The sequence below is a fragment of the Ranitomeya variabilis genome, chromosome 8 (genome assembly GCF_051348905.1).
Source record: "Ranitomeya variabilis isolate aRanVar5 chromosome 8, aRanVar5.hap1, whole genome shotgun sequence".
Classification (NCBI taxonomy): Eukaryota; Metazoa; Chordata; class Amphibia; order Anura; family Dendrobatidae; genus Ranitomeya; species Ranitomeya variabilis.
In genome coordinates this window covers 41,683,524-41,699,626 of record NC_135239.1, presented here as the reverse complement: position 1 = coordinate 41,699,626, position 16,103 = coordinate 41,683,524, and the positions used below count along the sequence as shown (strand labels likewise).

Genomic DNA, 16,103 nt, shown 5'->3' with positions numbered 1-16,103 from the left:
TTGGAAACTATGGTAAGAAGACTATTGTCTCTGATTGGATACTATGGACAAAAAGACCAGTGACTGATTGGATACTATGGGTAAGAAGACCAATTTCTCTGATTGGAAACTATGGTAAGAAGACCATGTCTCTGATTGGATACTATGGTAAGAAGACCAGTGTCTCTGATTGGATACTATGGGCAAGAAAACCAATGACTTTCATTGGATATTATGTGTAAGAAGACCATTGTCTCTGATTGGATACTATGGTAAGAAGACCAATTTCTCTGATTGGATACTATGGTAAGAAGACCAATGTCTCTGATTGGATACTATGGTAAAAAGACCAATGTCTCTGATTGGACACTATGGTAAAAAGACCAATGTCTCTGATTGGATACTATGGTAAGAAGACCAATGTCTCTCATTTGATACTATGATAAGAAGACCAATGTCTCTGATTGGATACTATGGGTAAAAAGACGTATGTCTCTGATTGGATACTATGGACAAGAAGACCAATGACTTTGATTGGATACTATGGGTAAGAAGACCATGTCTCTGATTGGATACTATGGTAAGAAGACCAATGTCTCTGATTGGATACTAAGGTGAGAAGACCAATGTCTCTGATTGGATACTATGGTAAGAAGACCAATGTCTCTGATTGGATACTATGGGCAAGAAGACCAATGTCTCTGATTGGATACTATGGTAAGAAGACCAATGTCTCAGATTGGATACTATGGGTAATAAGACCAATGTCTCTGATTAGATACTATCGGTAAGAAGACCATTGTCTCTGATTGGATACTATGGTAAGAAGACCAATGTCTCTGATTGCATACTATGGGCAAGAAGACTAATGTCTCTGATTGGATAATATGGTAAGAAGACCAATGTCTCTGATTGGATACTAAGGTGAGAAGACCAATGTCTCTGATTGGATACTATGGTAAGAAGACCAATGTCTCTGATTGGATACTATGGTAAGAAGACCAATGTCTCTGATTGGATACTATGGGCAAGAAGACCAATGACTTTGACTGGATACTATGGTAAGAAGACCAATGTCTCTGATTGGATACTATGGTAAGAAGACCAATGTCTCTGATTGGATACTTGTCACGGGAGACCTAGGCAGGAAAGAGCTAATAACCTGGGCCCCTGCGATTTCCGTCAGACTAGGGAAACCCTGACTGACCCTCTCCCAGAGTTTACACTGGTGGTGTGCATGTCTGGGCCTCCACCCTCGCCCTATCTCCTGTTTCAACCCTAGGCTGAAACCACAACCCACCACCCAGTGAAGAGTCCACACTCCAATACCCACAGTTAGCACAGACAAGGATAACGGAAAAATAAGCACCACGCCGCAGTCACTCAGGAATACACTATAAATGCAAAGGGCAAAACAAATACAAATATAGGAAGGAGCAAATAAGACAAAGGGAAATACACCACCAGCAACGATACTCCAACAACCAGCTCTCCACTCCAGACCGAGATAACAACGCACAAGACAGAAGCTATAATCGGCGACGCCCAATGTTCAGGAGAACTATTTAAAGGTAGTGGGCATGGCCCAGCTTCCAATCCGAGCACCAGGTAATTTAACCCTGGACCAGCTAGATAAAATCTAGCCGACGCCAATGAGCGCATAGTGGTCAAAAGCGGAATTACCGCTGTCTGTCGAACGACCTGGTCTGAACAGCGTCCGACATGACAATACTATGGGCAAGAAGACCAATGTCTCTGATACACTGTTTCCATAAATGTTACCTGTGGACTAATGAAGACGAGATTGTGGACTTTTAAAGAGATGATTCTGATGAAAAAAAGAGACAAAAGTGGGCATTGTCCTGAAAAGGGAAAAATGGGGTTATATTTAAAAAGGCAAAAAAATAACAAATTTTATAATTACTTTTTTAAAATTTGGTGATGAGCAAGTGTACTCGTTGCTCGGGTTTTCCAGAGCACACTCGGGTGATTTCCGAGTATTTGTAACTGCTCGGAGATTATGTTTTCATCGCCTCAGCAGCTTGATTTGCGGCTACTAAACAGCTTGAACACATGTGGGGATTCCCTAGCAACCAGGCAACCCCTACATGTACTCAGGCTGGCTAGTAGCTGTAAATCGTTTAGCTGCGGCGATGAAAACTAAATCTCTGAACACTAACAAATACTCGGAGATCACCTGAGCGTGCTCGGGAAAACCTGAGCAACGAGTATATTCGCTCATCACTAGTAATAATGTATTATTTTACCAAATTAACAATTCCCTCATATACTACATGGGGGAAGGGAGATACGTGGCAAAGAATAGCATTTTTTCTGCATTTTCCCATGAGGCCTGTAGACAAAGCCCCCAAGAAAACATTCTTTATCCTATTGACAGTGAGAAAAGGGGAGTTTGCGTTCTTTGTGGCTCCTAACAAAGCTGTTTCTATTTGTATCAAGGCTAAATAAGATAATGCAGATCCCTAATATATGAGCTCCTGTACATTGCAGGGAATCTGTCACCTGCTCTCTCAATACAAATTCCATACATTAATATCTCTTAGACCTGATGAGGTTGGTATGCTGACTTTGAAAACCTGTTTCGTAACAACTGTATAATCCTTTGCAAATTTTTCCTGCTTGATATTAAAGAGAACATGTCAGGTTCCCATCCCTTCCTAAACCAGAACCATAGCTTTATTGAATTAGCCAGGATCTTCCTTGGATCTTGTAATCACACCCAGAGATGGGTGATTAAGATACAACACACAGGCAACGTCACCATCAGGGCACTGCCACTCTTGGGCATGAGCCCGATGTTCTGCCTTCCTGGTCATGCACAATGAAACCGAGTCTACATTCACCAGGTTCATCCGTAGATACACTGCTCATGCCAAAAAGGGCATTAGTGACACCGATCCCTGCAAAGCTGGATGCAAAGCATGATCGGTGTTACTAACACCTACCGGGTCCACATAGTGAGCTTATGAGGACCATACCCCCAGCTTCATTGTGTATGACCAGAAAGACAAATGTCACCCACATGCACGAGAGTTGTAGAGCCCTTATGGTGACATCTCCTGTGTGATAGATGCTAATCACGTCCCCCTGGGCATGATTACAAGATCCCGGGCAGGACTGGTCTGGGGGAATCAATGTCCCGCCGAACTTTCTATGGCCGATTTTAACACCACAACCTAGATTGATATCTTGATTTTTTTCAGACTTAGAAATAAGTGTATGGCATATAATGGACCTTCTTATAATCCAGGAATAGACTTACGGTATATAAAGTTATGTTGGTGATTTAAATGGAGTTGGGAACTTTACAGATTCACTTTAAGATTATTTTATTAGTCCAGCAGTAGCATAGTGATTATTGAGGCTGCAGGGCAGTGCCTAATGACCCATGGCCAGAGGGGACCTAAAGACCCATGGCCAGAGGGGACCTAAAGACCCATGGCCAGAGACGGCCTAGAGACCCATGGCCAGAGGGGGCCTAAAGGCCCATGGCCAGAGAGGGCCTAGAGACCCATGGCTAGAGGGGCCTAAAGACTCATGGCCAGAGAGGACCTAAAGATCCATGGCCAGAGGGGACCTAAAGACCCATGGCCAGAGATGGCCTAGAGACCCATGGCCAGAGGGGGCCTAAAGGCCCATGGCCAGAGAGGGCCTAGAGGGGGGCATAAAGAGCCATAGCTAGGGGAGGCTAAAAGAAACAGGGCCAGAGGAGGCCTAGAGACCCATGACCAGAGGGGGCCTAAAAACCCATGACCAGAGAGGGCCTAAAGACCCATGGCCAGAGGGGGCCTAGAGACCCATGGCCACAGGAGGCCTAGAGACCCATGGCCAGAGGGGGCCTAAAGACCCATCGCCAGAAAGGGCCTAAAGACCCATGGCCAGAGGAGGCCTAGAGACCCATGGCCAGAGGAGGCCTAGAGATCCATGACCAGAGGGGGCCTAAAGACCCATGACCAGAGAGGACCTAAAGACCCATGGCCAGAGGGGGCCTAGAGACCCATGGCCACAGGAGGCTTAGAGACCCATGGCTAGAGGGGGGCATAAAGAGCCATGGCTAGGGGAGGCTAAAAGAAACAGGGCCAGAGGAGGCCTAGAGACCCATGACCAGAGGGGGCCTAAAAACCCATGACCAGAGAGGGCCTAAAGACCCATGGCCAGAGGGGGCCTAGAGACCCATGGCCACAGGAGGCCTAGAGACCCATGGCCAGAGGGGGCCTAAAGACCCATCGCCAGAAAGGGCCTAAAGACCCATGGCCAGAGGAGGCCTAGAGACCCATGGCCAGAGGAGGCCTAGAGATCCATGACCAGAGGGGGCCTAAAGACCCATGACCAGAGAGGACCTAAAGACCCATGGCTAGAGGAGGCTTAAAGACCTATGACCAGAGGAGGCCTAGAGCCCTATGGCCAGAGGAGGCCTAGAGACCCATGGCCAGAGGAGGCCTAAAAACCCATGGCCAGAGGAAGACTAAAGACGAATGGCCAGAGGAGGCCTAGAGACCCATCGCCAGGGGAGGCCTAAAGACCAATGGCCAGAGGAGGCCAAGAGACCCATGACCAGAGGACGCCTAAAGACCCATGGCCAGACGGGGCCTAAAGACCCATGGCCAGAGAGAGCTTAAAGACCCATGGCCAGAGAGAGCTTAAAGACCCATGGCCAGAGAGAGCTTAAAGACCCATGACCAGAGGGGGCCCACAGACTCCTGGTCACTTAAACAACTACTACTTAAAATGTTGGACTTGCAAACAAATGCAGGTGATAAGTGATACTCAAGTGTATTTTATTAACCTAAATCAAATGCATTCTGGCTTAATCCCAAAAATGACGCCACTCAGTTTCTCTTTTACAGCATGATAGGTTTAGTTTGGTCTTTATTATTGAGAATTATACCAAATTTTAAGCATTTGGTGAGTAGTTATTTACAGCATCTGCCAGCAGCGGGAACATGCTTATTATCTATATAATTCATCTTAACAAAATTGTTTTAAATTTTGCTATTAAGGTTTTTTTTTTAGAATGTCCTTGGTGGTCTGGAGGTCACTTTTCCTGATCAGTGCGGTGTTAAGAAATAATGTCCTTGTTGTCTACGCTACGTTCACATTTGCGGTCAGCGCCGCAGCGTCGGGCGCCGCAGCGGCGCCGCATGCGTCATGCGCCCCTATATTTAACATGGGGGCGCATGGACATGCGTTGTGCTGCGTTTTGCGCCGCATGGCCGCAAGCGTTGGACGCAAGAAACGCATCAAGTTGCATTTTTCTTGCGTCCAACTTTCGGCCAAAAACGACGCATGCGGCGTAAAACGCAGCGTTTTAGCGTGCGTTTTGCCGCGTTTTTGTTTGCGTTGTGCGCTGCGGCGCCGACGCTGCGGCGCACAACGCAAATGTGAACGTAGCCTTACTGGTATTAATAACATTTACCTAGTTAGTGTCTAATAATATCTCTAGTGACTTATTAATATTTACCAATTTCCCTCTGCCTGGATCCTGTAAAAGCTAAAATAGCTTTTCTAAGTATATATGTGGTGCACTGATTAATTTAATTAACTACTGTCTTAGAGAAATTTTATGGCTGTGCCTCTGACAAATGCACAAACTCAGTTTTGGGGTGGTACTCATGACATGCCAGGTTTTATTTAACCCCTTCACCCCCGGAGCTTTTTCCGTTTTTCCATTTTCGTTTTTCGCTACCCTCCTTCCCAGAGCCATAACTTTTTTATTTTTCCGTCAATTTGGCCATGTGAGGGCTTATTTTTTGCGGGACGAGTTGTACTTTTGAACGACATCATTGGTTTTAGCATGTCGTGTACTAGAAAACGGGAAAAAAATTCCAAGTGCAGTGAAATTGCAAAAAAAGTGCAATCCCACACTTGTTTTTTGCTTGCCTATTTTGCTAGGTTCACTAAATGCTAAAACTGACCTGCCATTATGATTCTCCAGGTCACTACGAGTTTATAGACACCTAACATGACTAGGTTATTTTTCACCTAAGTGGTGAAAAAAAATTCCAAACTTTGCAAAAAACAAAACAAAACAAAATTGCGCCATTTTCCGATACTCGTAGCGTCTCCATTTTTCGTGATCTGGGGTCAGGTGAGGGCTTATTTTTTGCGTGCCGAGCTGGCGTTTTTAATGATAGCATTTTGGTGTAGATACGTTCTTTTGATCGCCCGTTATTGCATTTTAATGCAATGTCGTGGCGACCAAAAAAACGTAAATCTGGCGTTTCGAATTTTTTTCTCATTACGCCATTTAGCGATCAGGTTAATGCTTTTTTTTTATTGATAGATCGGGCGATTCTGAACGCGGCGATACCAAATATGTGTAGGTTGGGTTTTTTTTTTATTGATTTATTTTGATTGGGGCGAAAGGGGGGTGATTTAAACTTTTATATTTTTTTTATTTTTTTCACATTTTTAAAAACTTTTTTTTTTTACTTTTGCCATGCTTCAATAGCCTCCATGGGAGGCTAGAAGCAGGCACAGCCCGATCGGCTCTGCTATGCAGCAGTGATCATAAGATCGCTGCTACACAGCAGATTTGCAGGTGTGCTGTGAGCGCCGACCACAGGGGGGCGCTCACAGCCACCGGCAATCAGTAACCATAGAGGTCTCAAGGACCTCTATGGTTACCTTCCTGACACATCGCCGACCCCCGATCATGTGACGGGGGTCGGCGATGCGCTCATATCCGGCCGCACGGCCGGATGCGGTAGTTAAATGCCGCTGTCTGCGCTTGACAGCGGCATTTAACTAGTTAATAGCGGCGGGTGATCGCGATTTCACCCGCCGCTATTGCGCGCACATGTCAGCTGTAAAAAACAGCTGACATGTCGCGACTTTGATGTGCGCTCACCGCCGGAGCGCACATCAAAGCGGGGGTCCCGACATGTGACGTACTATACCGTCACATGTCGGGAAGGGGTTAAGGCCACGTTCACACGCTCAGTATTTGGTCAGAATTTTATATAAGTATTTGTAAGCCAAAACCAGGAGTGGGTGATAAATACAGAAGTGGTGACGTGTTTCTATTATACTTTTCCTCTGATTGTTCAACTCCTGGTTTTGGCTTACAAATACTGATGTCAAATACTGACCAAATACTGAATGTGTGTGAACACGGCCTAAAAGATGTTCTAGTTTGGTGGTGGATCCATTCAGGGGTGACGACACAGCTTTGGACCAGCACTTTCCCCCTTACTTCAGAATATTGTAGTGCCCTAAAAAATAAGAAAAGCAGGATCTGGGCTCCGGCCACTCAAACTTATTCTGCTGTAACATGATTGTCCCTTATATTTCCACTAACCCACCAAGGATGTTATTTACTACCAGAATAGACAGCAAAAATATTATACATATGCAAAACACATGTGTATCATTATTTAACCAACTAGACATTCAAAAATGTTATAAATGACAACAGAAATATACTCAAACTATAAAAAACACCTTACCTTAAACATTCAATAAAAATCTATGTTTGGAATGGAAGAATTTTACATTGAAAATGAATCTTGACTTGAATTCACTTTAAAAAAACAAAACAAAACACACTTTTGCTGAAGATAACACAGATATTTTGGGGGTGGTGTGGCTGCCTTAACCCCTCTACTAAGTTATGTTCTAAATAATATCCATCATTATTATCGTCTGTAGGCAGATGCCAGAGAAGACAGGAGATGTTGGGTGCACAAATAAAATGTTAGTGTAGGAGGCCGTCAGAATGATGTCACGTCATGGGTAACAACAAGGAAAACAACATGAAAAGGATCATATTTATATCAGATACACCATTAGTCATCCTGAGAATATGGACTTTAAGGCCACGTTCACACGTTCAGTATTTGGAACAATCAGAGGAAAAGTATAAAAGAAATACATCACCACTTCTGTATTTTCTCCCACTCCTTGTTTTAGCTTACAAATACTGATGTAAAATACTGACCAAATACTAAATGCGGTCTTAATGTTTTCTTTTTATAAGTTATTTTAGTTTTTTATAGTTCAATTTTAAAGAAAAAAATTCCAACTGTTAATAGATGACAAATATAGTTGCTTGCAAAAGTACTCATCCCCTTGGCATTTTTGCTACTTCACAACCCTGGAATTTCACCTTTTTTTAGGGTTTGCATCAGTTCATGTAAAAAACATGTCTATAACTGTGAACATTTTGCATTCTTTTAAGTCCCCTTAAACCACTCAAGTGTTGTTTTAGCAGAATGCTTTGGGTCATTGTCTTGTTGGAAGGTGAACCTCCATCCCAGTCTCAAATCACTGACAGACTGATAAAGGTTTTGCTCAAGAATATCCCTGTATTTCATACCACACATCTGCCCTTTTACTTGGAACATTTTCCCTGTCCCTATTGCTGAAAAATACCCCCACAGCATGATTCTACCACCACCATGTTTCACTGTGGGGATTGTGTTCTTGGGCTGATGAGCTGTGTTGGTTTGGAGCCAGACATAGAGTTTACCTTGGTGGCCAAAAAGTTAAATTTTGGTCTCATCTGACTACATCACCTTCTTCTATACATTTGGGGAGTCTCCCAAATGTCTTTTGGCAAACTCAAAACGAATGCTACAATGTTTGTGTGTACGTAAAGGCTTTTTCTACCCTCTCTTCCATAAAGGCCACCTCTATGGAGTGTACAGCTTATTGTGGTCGTATGGACAGATACTCCAGTCTCTGCTTGGGAACTCTGCAGCTCCTTCAGTGTTACGTTCCGTCTCTGAGCTTCCTCTCTGATTAATGCCCTCCTTGCCCAGACTGAGAGTTTTGCTGGGTGGCCCTCTATCGGCAGGTTTGATGTGGTACCATGTTCTTTCCATTTGATGATAATGGATTTGATGATGTTCTGGGATCATCAGAGATTGGGGTATTTTTTATAACCCAACCCTGACTTGTACTTCTCAACAACTTTATACCTGACTTGTTTTGAGATCTCCTTGGTCTTCATGGTGTTTGGTTAGTGGTTCCTCTGGACTAATGGTGTTGCAGCCTCTTGCCTTTCAGAGAAGGAGTGTATATAGTGACAGACCATGTGGCACTGAGAATGCACAAAGATGGGCTTGAAGGGAAAATTAAGAAAGTAATTGCTTGCAGCAGAACTTTTTAATTGCATCATCGAAAAAGGGGTGAAAACATATGCCCATGCCAATTTTTACTTATTTGATTCCATAAATTTAATTTATGCCTAGATTTTTCTCACTTCACCACCAAATCAAATTACTAAAATATTTAAAGACAGGTTGTAATGTAATAATGTAACAAAGTAGGTAATGCCAAGGGGGTGAATACTTTCGCAAGGCACTGTATACAGTAGTCAACCAGAAAAAAAAAAAAGGAAACTGTCAACAAGCTGACTAGCTGGCACTGACCTTCTATATTTGTATTTATACATATTTTAAAGCAATAACCAATAAACACTCAAAGTACTAATCAATAATAACTAAAAATCAAGACAGATCCATCAACTGCAGATTTTAAACCAGTCTATTCAGGTCTAAGAGAGTATTTAATAATCTATGAGGTTTGTATTGTGAAATCTGGTGACAGATTCCTTTTAAACACCTTAATTACAGCAAACAGATAAAAATGTTTATTACAAAAATGCTGCATTCCACTTGTGCTGAATATACTTTAGTCAATGCTAATTAAAGTGGATGTTCACAGGCATGAGACCCTAAGACACGTAAGGATTTTGGGATGCTTGAAGCGATTCTCAGTACCATACCTCTCATGACAACACTTCCCTGCCAGTCTCTATTTTTCTGCTGTAACAATGATGTATTGCTGTGATGTCAGTGGTACTGATATGTCACTGCTACAGCAGTGATTGGTTGCAGTTGTCATATGTAAGGGGCATCGATGGACATGGAAGAACAGACAACGGTGGAGTACCAGATGTGCTGGCAGTGCGAGTTTGGTAAAATATTACTTTTTTTTGTTATTTTATAGCAATTTATCTAATGGATAGTTGGACAACCCAATAAAGCTCAGGGCCATGAAGGACAAGAATCTCAGGGAAAATTACGAGATGCTCAGGGCAAAGGACAAGAAGCTCAGGGCAAAGGACAAGATGCTCATGGCAAAGGATACGATGCTCAGGGCAAAGGACAAGATGCTCAGGGCAAAGGACAAGATGCTCAAGGCAAAGGACAAGATGCTCAGGGCAAAGGACAAGAGGCTCTGGACAAAGGACAAGAAGCGCAGGGCAAATTCCCAACTACTGGCCAATAATAATTTTTACACCTCTCACATCCAATTATCTTTTAAATCTATGGATTTGTTGACAAACTTAAAGGGGTGGTTCCCTACCTGGCCAGCCCCTTTTTAAAATAAGTCAAATAAAAAAAGATATACTCAACTTCCGGATGGGCACCATTCCAGCAATGTTGGCGCCGTGCCTGCCGAGGTTCACGTGGCATTTTTTGTTATGCCACGTGAGCCGTGCAGTCAATCAGCGGCTGCTATTGGGCTGCTGAGCTCTCACTGCTTCTGCTAATAAGAGTGCGGTAGCCCAATAACAGTTGATTATCTGCAGGACTCACGTGGGATAATGCCACCCATGCCAACCCTGGCATCTTCATCGCTGGAATTGTACTCTTGTGGGAGGTGAGTGTATAGATATATATATATATATATATATATATATATATATATATATATATATATATATTTCTTTATTTTTTCAATTTTACAAGGGGACCACTTAATTAAAAAAAAAGGGTTGTCCATGTAGCGGACGAGCCATCTAGGCATATAAAATCATGTAAGCTCATTAGTAGGTTGTTTCCCATGGGCTTTGACCATTTTACCAACTATTATTTATTTATTCCTAATATCCAAATATTAAAGTCTAGATTTTATTGAGTCTTTTCCCTCACGGATTATTAAAAGGCCGCATGTGTGATCATACTGCAGAGTCTCCTGAACATTGCTACCACATTCTCATTTTATTGTCATCTTTTCACAGCAGGAGATGACATTTCATTTCCTAACACTTTTCTGGCAGCTGAGGCCTCCATGCGGTTTCTTTAATTATGCATCCTATAAGGACAATGCGTTAATTCTTTGCTATCATTATCATGATTATTACAACATTGAATTATGATGTTATTTTGATATTATTAATATTAATATAGCAAATGACAAACTAATGCCAACTACGGTCCAACTCGAGACATTTCGACTCGCTGGATTGGGGGCTCATGATTTAGTTTGGTGATTCTAAAATGCCACATAAGCTGTGAAATATCACCACAATGATAGAAACCATTAACTAAATGACAAATAATAATTAAAAAAAATAATAATAATTAAAAAAAACGAATCTAACATTGTAGGTTCAGGTATTAAACCCTTTCCACCGAACCTGTAATGACTGGTACAATTCTCGGGCGCCTAAAGTTCCCCTCTTTTGGCACGAGGGTCTGGTCTCTTTGTTGTGGATCCTAATTATGCATAAATTTATCATGGCACGGAATAGCTTCCTTTATGGACTGTCTGCCTTGGAAACACACGAGAGCCATTAGCTTTTACCCACGACGATATTAACCATTTCATGCACAGATCTATTCCATTGTATGCCGTCGCATCCATAGAGCAGGGATTGCAAAACACAAACCGCATTAGATAACGGGCCTGGGACAATTTTGTAGGTTCATAGGTATGAAGTAAATGTGCTTTTTGGAGAAGAGGGGGGATCTGTTGACTCTGCAATCTCCAACATGGATCAATGCCAACAAGGCAGACGCAATGGAAAAATTGGACTGACGGAAGGGCAGGAGAGATGTATATCTAATGGGAAGAATAGAGGATGCGGATGAACTAGATGGAAGCCGAGTGTGGAAGATGGAGGGCGGTACAGTAAAGGAAGGAGATGATTAAAAAAAAAGCTCTATGCGGATAGATAGGTGAACATGTATGGACTCACCAAACATCTGAACATGTCCTTTTGTCACAGGATTGAAGCTGCCGCAGGCCAGCAGGATAACGTGGGTCTTAGTGGTTTCAGCCATGCTGGAAGGTACAGAGGCGCAGGTAGAAGATGGATGGGTGAGGAATAGGGGTAGTCTGTGGGTGGGGGCAGATGGTGAGTTTGGATAAGGGATTTCTCTAGGTGAGTGGGTTATTCTTTGCCTCTGCAGAGAAAGGAGATGAGACTGGCTGCTAAAGACTCGGAGGAGCAAATGCAATAGGCAGAACGTCACTCCTCTGCTTCCCTCCTCCTCCTCCTCGCTCACAGCTTTCTCTCCATGGCCTTCCCCATTTAACTACTAACACAAGCATATATCCACCTGCTCAATGGCTCAAAGGACCAGCGATAGCGCTTTACTGCCGTCTAACTACTGTAATTAAGGTTAAAAAAAACAATTAAAAAGTCAATAATAAAGCGGTATATTGCTGGAAATACTTCTGCAAACCAGACGTTAACATAGATTGAGCAAAGAAGGATATTTCTCATCTGTTGTTTTTCATATTCTTAACATCAAATATTTCTTAATTTATGCATATAAATAATTGACGGGTTTTTCAAAGGTACGGAGACCGCCACAAAAAGACTTTAAAGCGAAGATGTATGTTAAGCCGGTTTCATGCGTCCAACTTTCAGGGACTGAGAAAGGATCATGATGTCTGGGCCTGCCGCAGATCACTTGACCCAAAACCCAAGGCATATACGAGACTGTGGAGTTTGGGTCACGAAACTCACGACTGGTCAAGATTAGAGAAGAGCAGACCCATGGATGTTCAGGTTCAGTGGGTTCGACCGAACTCTAGTCCAAATTACCCGAACTTGAACCCAAGCCCCATAGAAGTCAAAGGGGGCACCAACTTTGGTGCTGTAAAATGATCATAAGGGTTAGGGGGCTGCAAAAGGAAGCAAAATGGGGGTAAGAGCAGGGCAATTGTCATGCAAACAAATGTGGATGACTTAAAATAACATAGAATTAAAAAAAAAAAAAATCTTGACCCAGCAGGCGGAGGTCCAAGTGGAGGTGGAGGTTGAGGTAGTGGTGTAAGTGGAAGAGGCTGAGAAGGAGAAGGTAGCCAACACTGTTTTTTTTATTTTTTTTATTTTAGGAGTCCCCAGAACATTGGAAATGGCAAATAGAACAAACAAACTGCAGTGGAGAATAAGGCCACGTGCACATTTAGAGTAGTTGGTGAGTTTTTTACCTCAGTATTTGTAAACCAAAACCAGTAGTGGGTAAAAAATACAGAAGTGGTGACGTATTTCTATTATACTTTTCCACTGATTGTTCCACTCCTGTATTTGGCTTACAAATACTGAGGTCAAATACTGAACGTGGTCTTAAAGTCCTTATTCTCGGGATGACTAATGGTGTATCTGACATAAATATGATCCTTTTCATGTTGTTTTCCTTGTTGTTACCCAAGACATGACATCATTCTGACGGCCTCCTACACTAACATTTTATTTGTGCACCCAACATCTCCTGTCTCCGCTGGCATCCGCCTATAGATAATAATGGTGATGGATGTTATTTAGCACATAAATTAGTAGAGGGGTTAAGTCTGACACACCACCCCCAAAATCTGTCTTATCTTATAACAGAAATAAGTCACCAGTTCTGAATTTATCACCCACTCCTGGTTTTGGCTCACAAATACTGAGGTAAAAAACTCACCAAATACTCAAAGTGTGCACGTGGCCTAACAATGGCTGGGTGTGATTCGTATACTTCACTGTTCAGCCAAAGTTACGGACAGGTCCTGTGGGATCCACGCCTGGTTCATTCTATGCCTCCTTCACAAGTCCCAATAATTCCAGTACTAGAAAAAACAGTACCGGAGTTACCCGTGTCCTTGTGTTTCATACTTGTGGCAACCGTATGCCACATAAGTATCACACTGAGAACAGCTGGCACAGTTCACGCTGTTCTCAGGCGCCGGGTACTGAAGACAGCTCACATCATTGTCCCTTGCTCCCCTTGTGATGTGCAAGAGCAGGGGACAATGTTGAAAGTTGTATTCAAGTGTAAAATTAAGAATAGAAAAAAAAATCACATTATACTTACCTTAACACATAATCCCCTGAAGCCAATGTCCCCTGTAAACAAACAAAAATAAAAAACAACTATATCACCTGTCTGAAGTTGAAAGAATCCATTGTGTCCATCTGTGCAACATTTGCTCATCAGTGTAATGACTGGTACGTCGGTCCTTGCTTGAGATGGGAATACGGCGCTGCTATGAATGACTCAGAACTCAATATGAAGGTAAGCCAACTTTTTCTTTATATCTACTGCAAAGAATGACAGAATTTTCTCTCCCAACACAATATGGGCCACAACAGCCACAATTCATACAATACAAGTTATACAGCCTGAGAGACCCCAAGTGCCAGCTTCACAGACAGGAATCAGACTACCCCAAGACTATACCACTCCCTCACTTACCTGTAACGGGCCTACACGGGGTTATACTGTGCCTGTGACACGTGGTCCTCTCAGGAATACAATCTTACACCCGCCTCCCGCCTAATTTACAGTAAATCACAGGTGCCCGGTTTTTCCCAACATACATATATATATATCTCACAGTATATACTCAATGTATACGCAGTGCACTGTCTTATTGTTGAGCTGTACTCCTTCACAAAATATGCTTCAATGGTAAATAACTGAATTTGTTAGGCTACTTTCACACTTGCGCTTTTCAGCTTCCGTCGCAATCCGTTTTTTTTTTAAATGCAGGATCCTGCATTTTCCCATAGACTTGTATTAGCGACGGATTGTGACGTATGGCCATACGTCGCGTCCGTCGTGCACTGGATGCGTCGTGTTTTGGGCGGACCGTCGGCACGAAAAAACGTTCAAGGGAACGTTTTTTCGTACATCGGGTCCGCCATTTTCTACCGCGCATACGCGGCCGGAACTCCGCTCCCTCCTCCCTGGGACTTTACAATGGGCAGCGGATCTGTTGAAAATCTGCATCCGCTGCCCACGTTGTGCCAAATTTTCACAACGTGCGTCGGTACGTCGCGCCGACGCTTAGCGACGGACTCGTACTGAGTGTGAAAGTAGCCTTATACAGACGTCCGGCAGCGGATTAAATAGCTTTTTGAGCCAACAAATCTTCTGATGCAGATCCAGATAAAGTTCACAAATAATTCCAGGAATATCCCACAGCCAGAATCTTGAAGCACAGGAATCCACACAGTCTCTATTAGTTCGTATGCAATCCCTAGTACAAGAGGGTCCTTAAAAAGGCTGTGATTCCTATCTAGCTATCCCTAGCTAACTACACAGTCGGTGACCGCTCACACTTCTCTGTTTACTCACAAGAGTAGCTTTCTTGAAATCACACGGTCCCAAAACAGGAATGCCTCAAACTCTGGATTTCTCTCTCTCCATCCCCGCGCTGCTTCTCCTCAAACGCCCGGAAAACTCTCTGAGGTAACTGTCCTGTTTCCAGAATTTTCTTGTCCGTGACTCAAGGGTGACCTCCGGTGGCTGAACAAAGTTACTGCATCAACATTGTTTAGAACAGAAAACATCAGGATTAACCCCTTAACGACCGCCGATACGCCTTTTAACGGCGGCCGCTAAGGGTACTTAAACCACAGCGCCGTTAATTAACGGCGCTGTGGAAAAAGTGAATAGCGCCCCCCAGAGTCGGATTTTCTCTGGGGTCTCGGTTGCCGGGGGTAGCCGAGACCCCAGAGAACATGATTCGGGGTTTTTTTACCGACCTCCGAGTTGCGATCGCCGGTAATTAACCGTTTACCGGCGGTCGCAAAAACAAAACGCGATTTGTCATTTAATTTCTCTGTCCTCCAATGTGATCGCACATCGGAGGACAGAGAAATGTGGTCTCCGATAGCCCCAGATAGCCCCCCAATACTCACCTACCTCCCCCGGAGCTCCTCGTGGCTCCCGATGGGCGCCGCCATCTTTTTCCGGGGAAATAATGGCGGGCGCATACGCAGTGCGCCCGCCGCCCGGCACCCGGATGTTCTTTGGGGTCTCGGCTGCCGGGGGTAGCCGAGACCCCAAAGAACATGATTGGGGTCGGTTTTTACCGACCCCTGTTTTGCGATCGCCGGTAATTAACTGTTTACCGGCGACCGCAAAAAAAAA

The 16,103-nt window shown here is 43.6% G+C and overlaps 1 protein-coding gene across 1 annotated transcript in view; it reads right to left on the bottom strand.

The window, feature by feature from the left end:
• Positions 1 to 12,232, bottom strand: part of NMNAT2 (nicotinamide nucleotide adenylyltransferase 2) — a 52,525-nt gene extending 40,293 nt beyond the window's left edge. The window contains exon 1 of the mRNA XM_077278407.1: positions 11,933 to 12,232. Within this exon, the coding sequence (XP_077134522.1) occupies positions 11,933 to 12,017 (85 nt within the window). The 5' untranslated portion in view covers positions 12,018 to 12,232. The remainder of the gene's footprint in view (positions 1 to 11,932) is intronic.
• Positions 12,233 to 16,103: the final 3,871 nt, after the last annotated feature.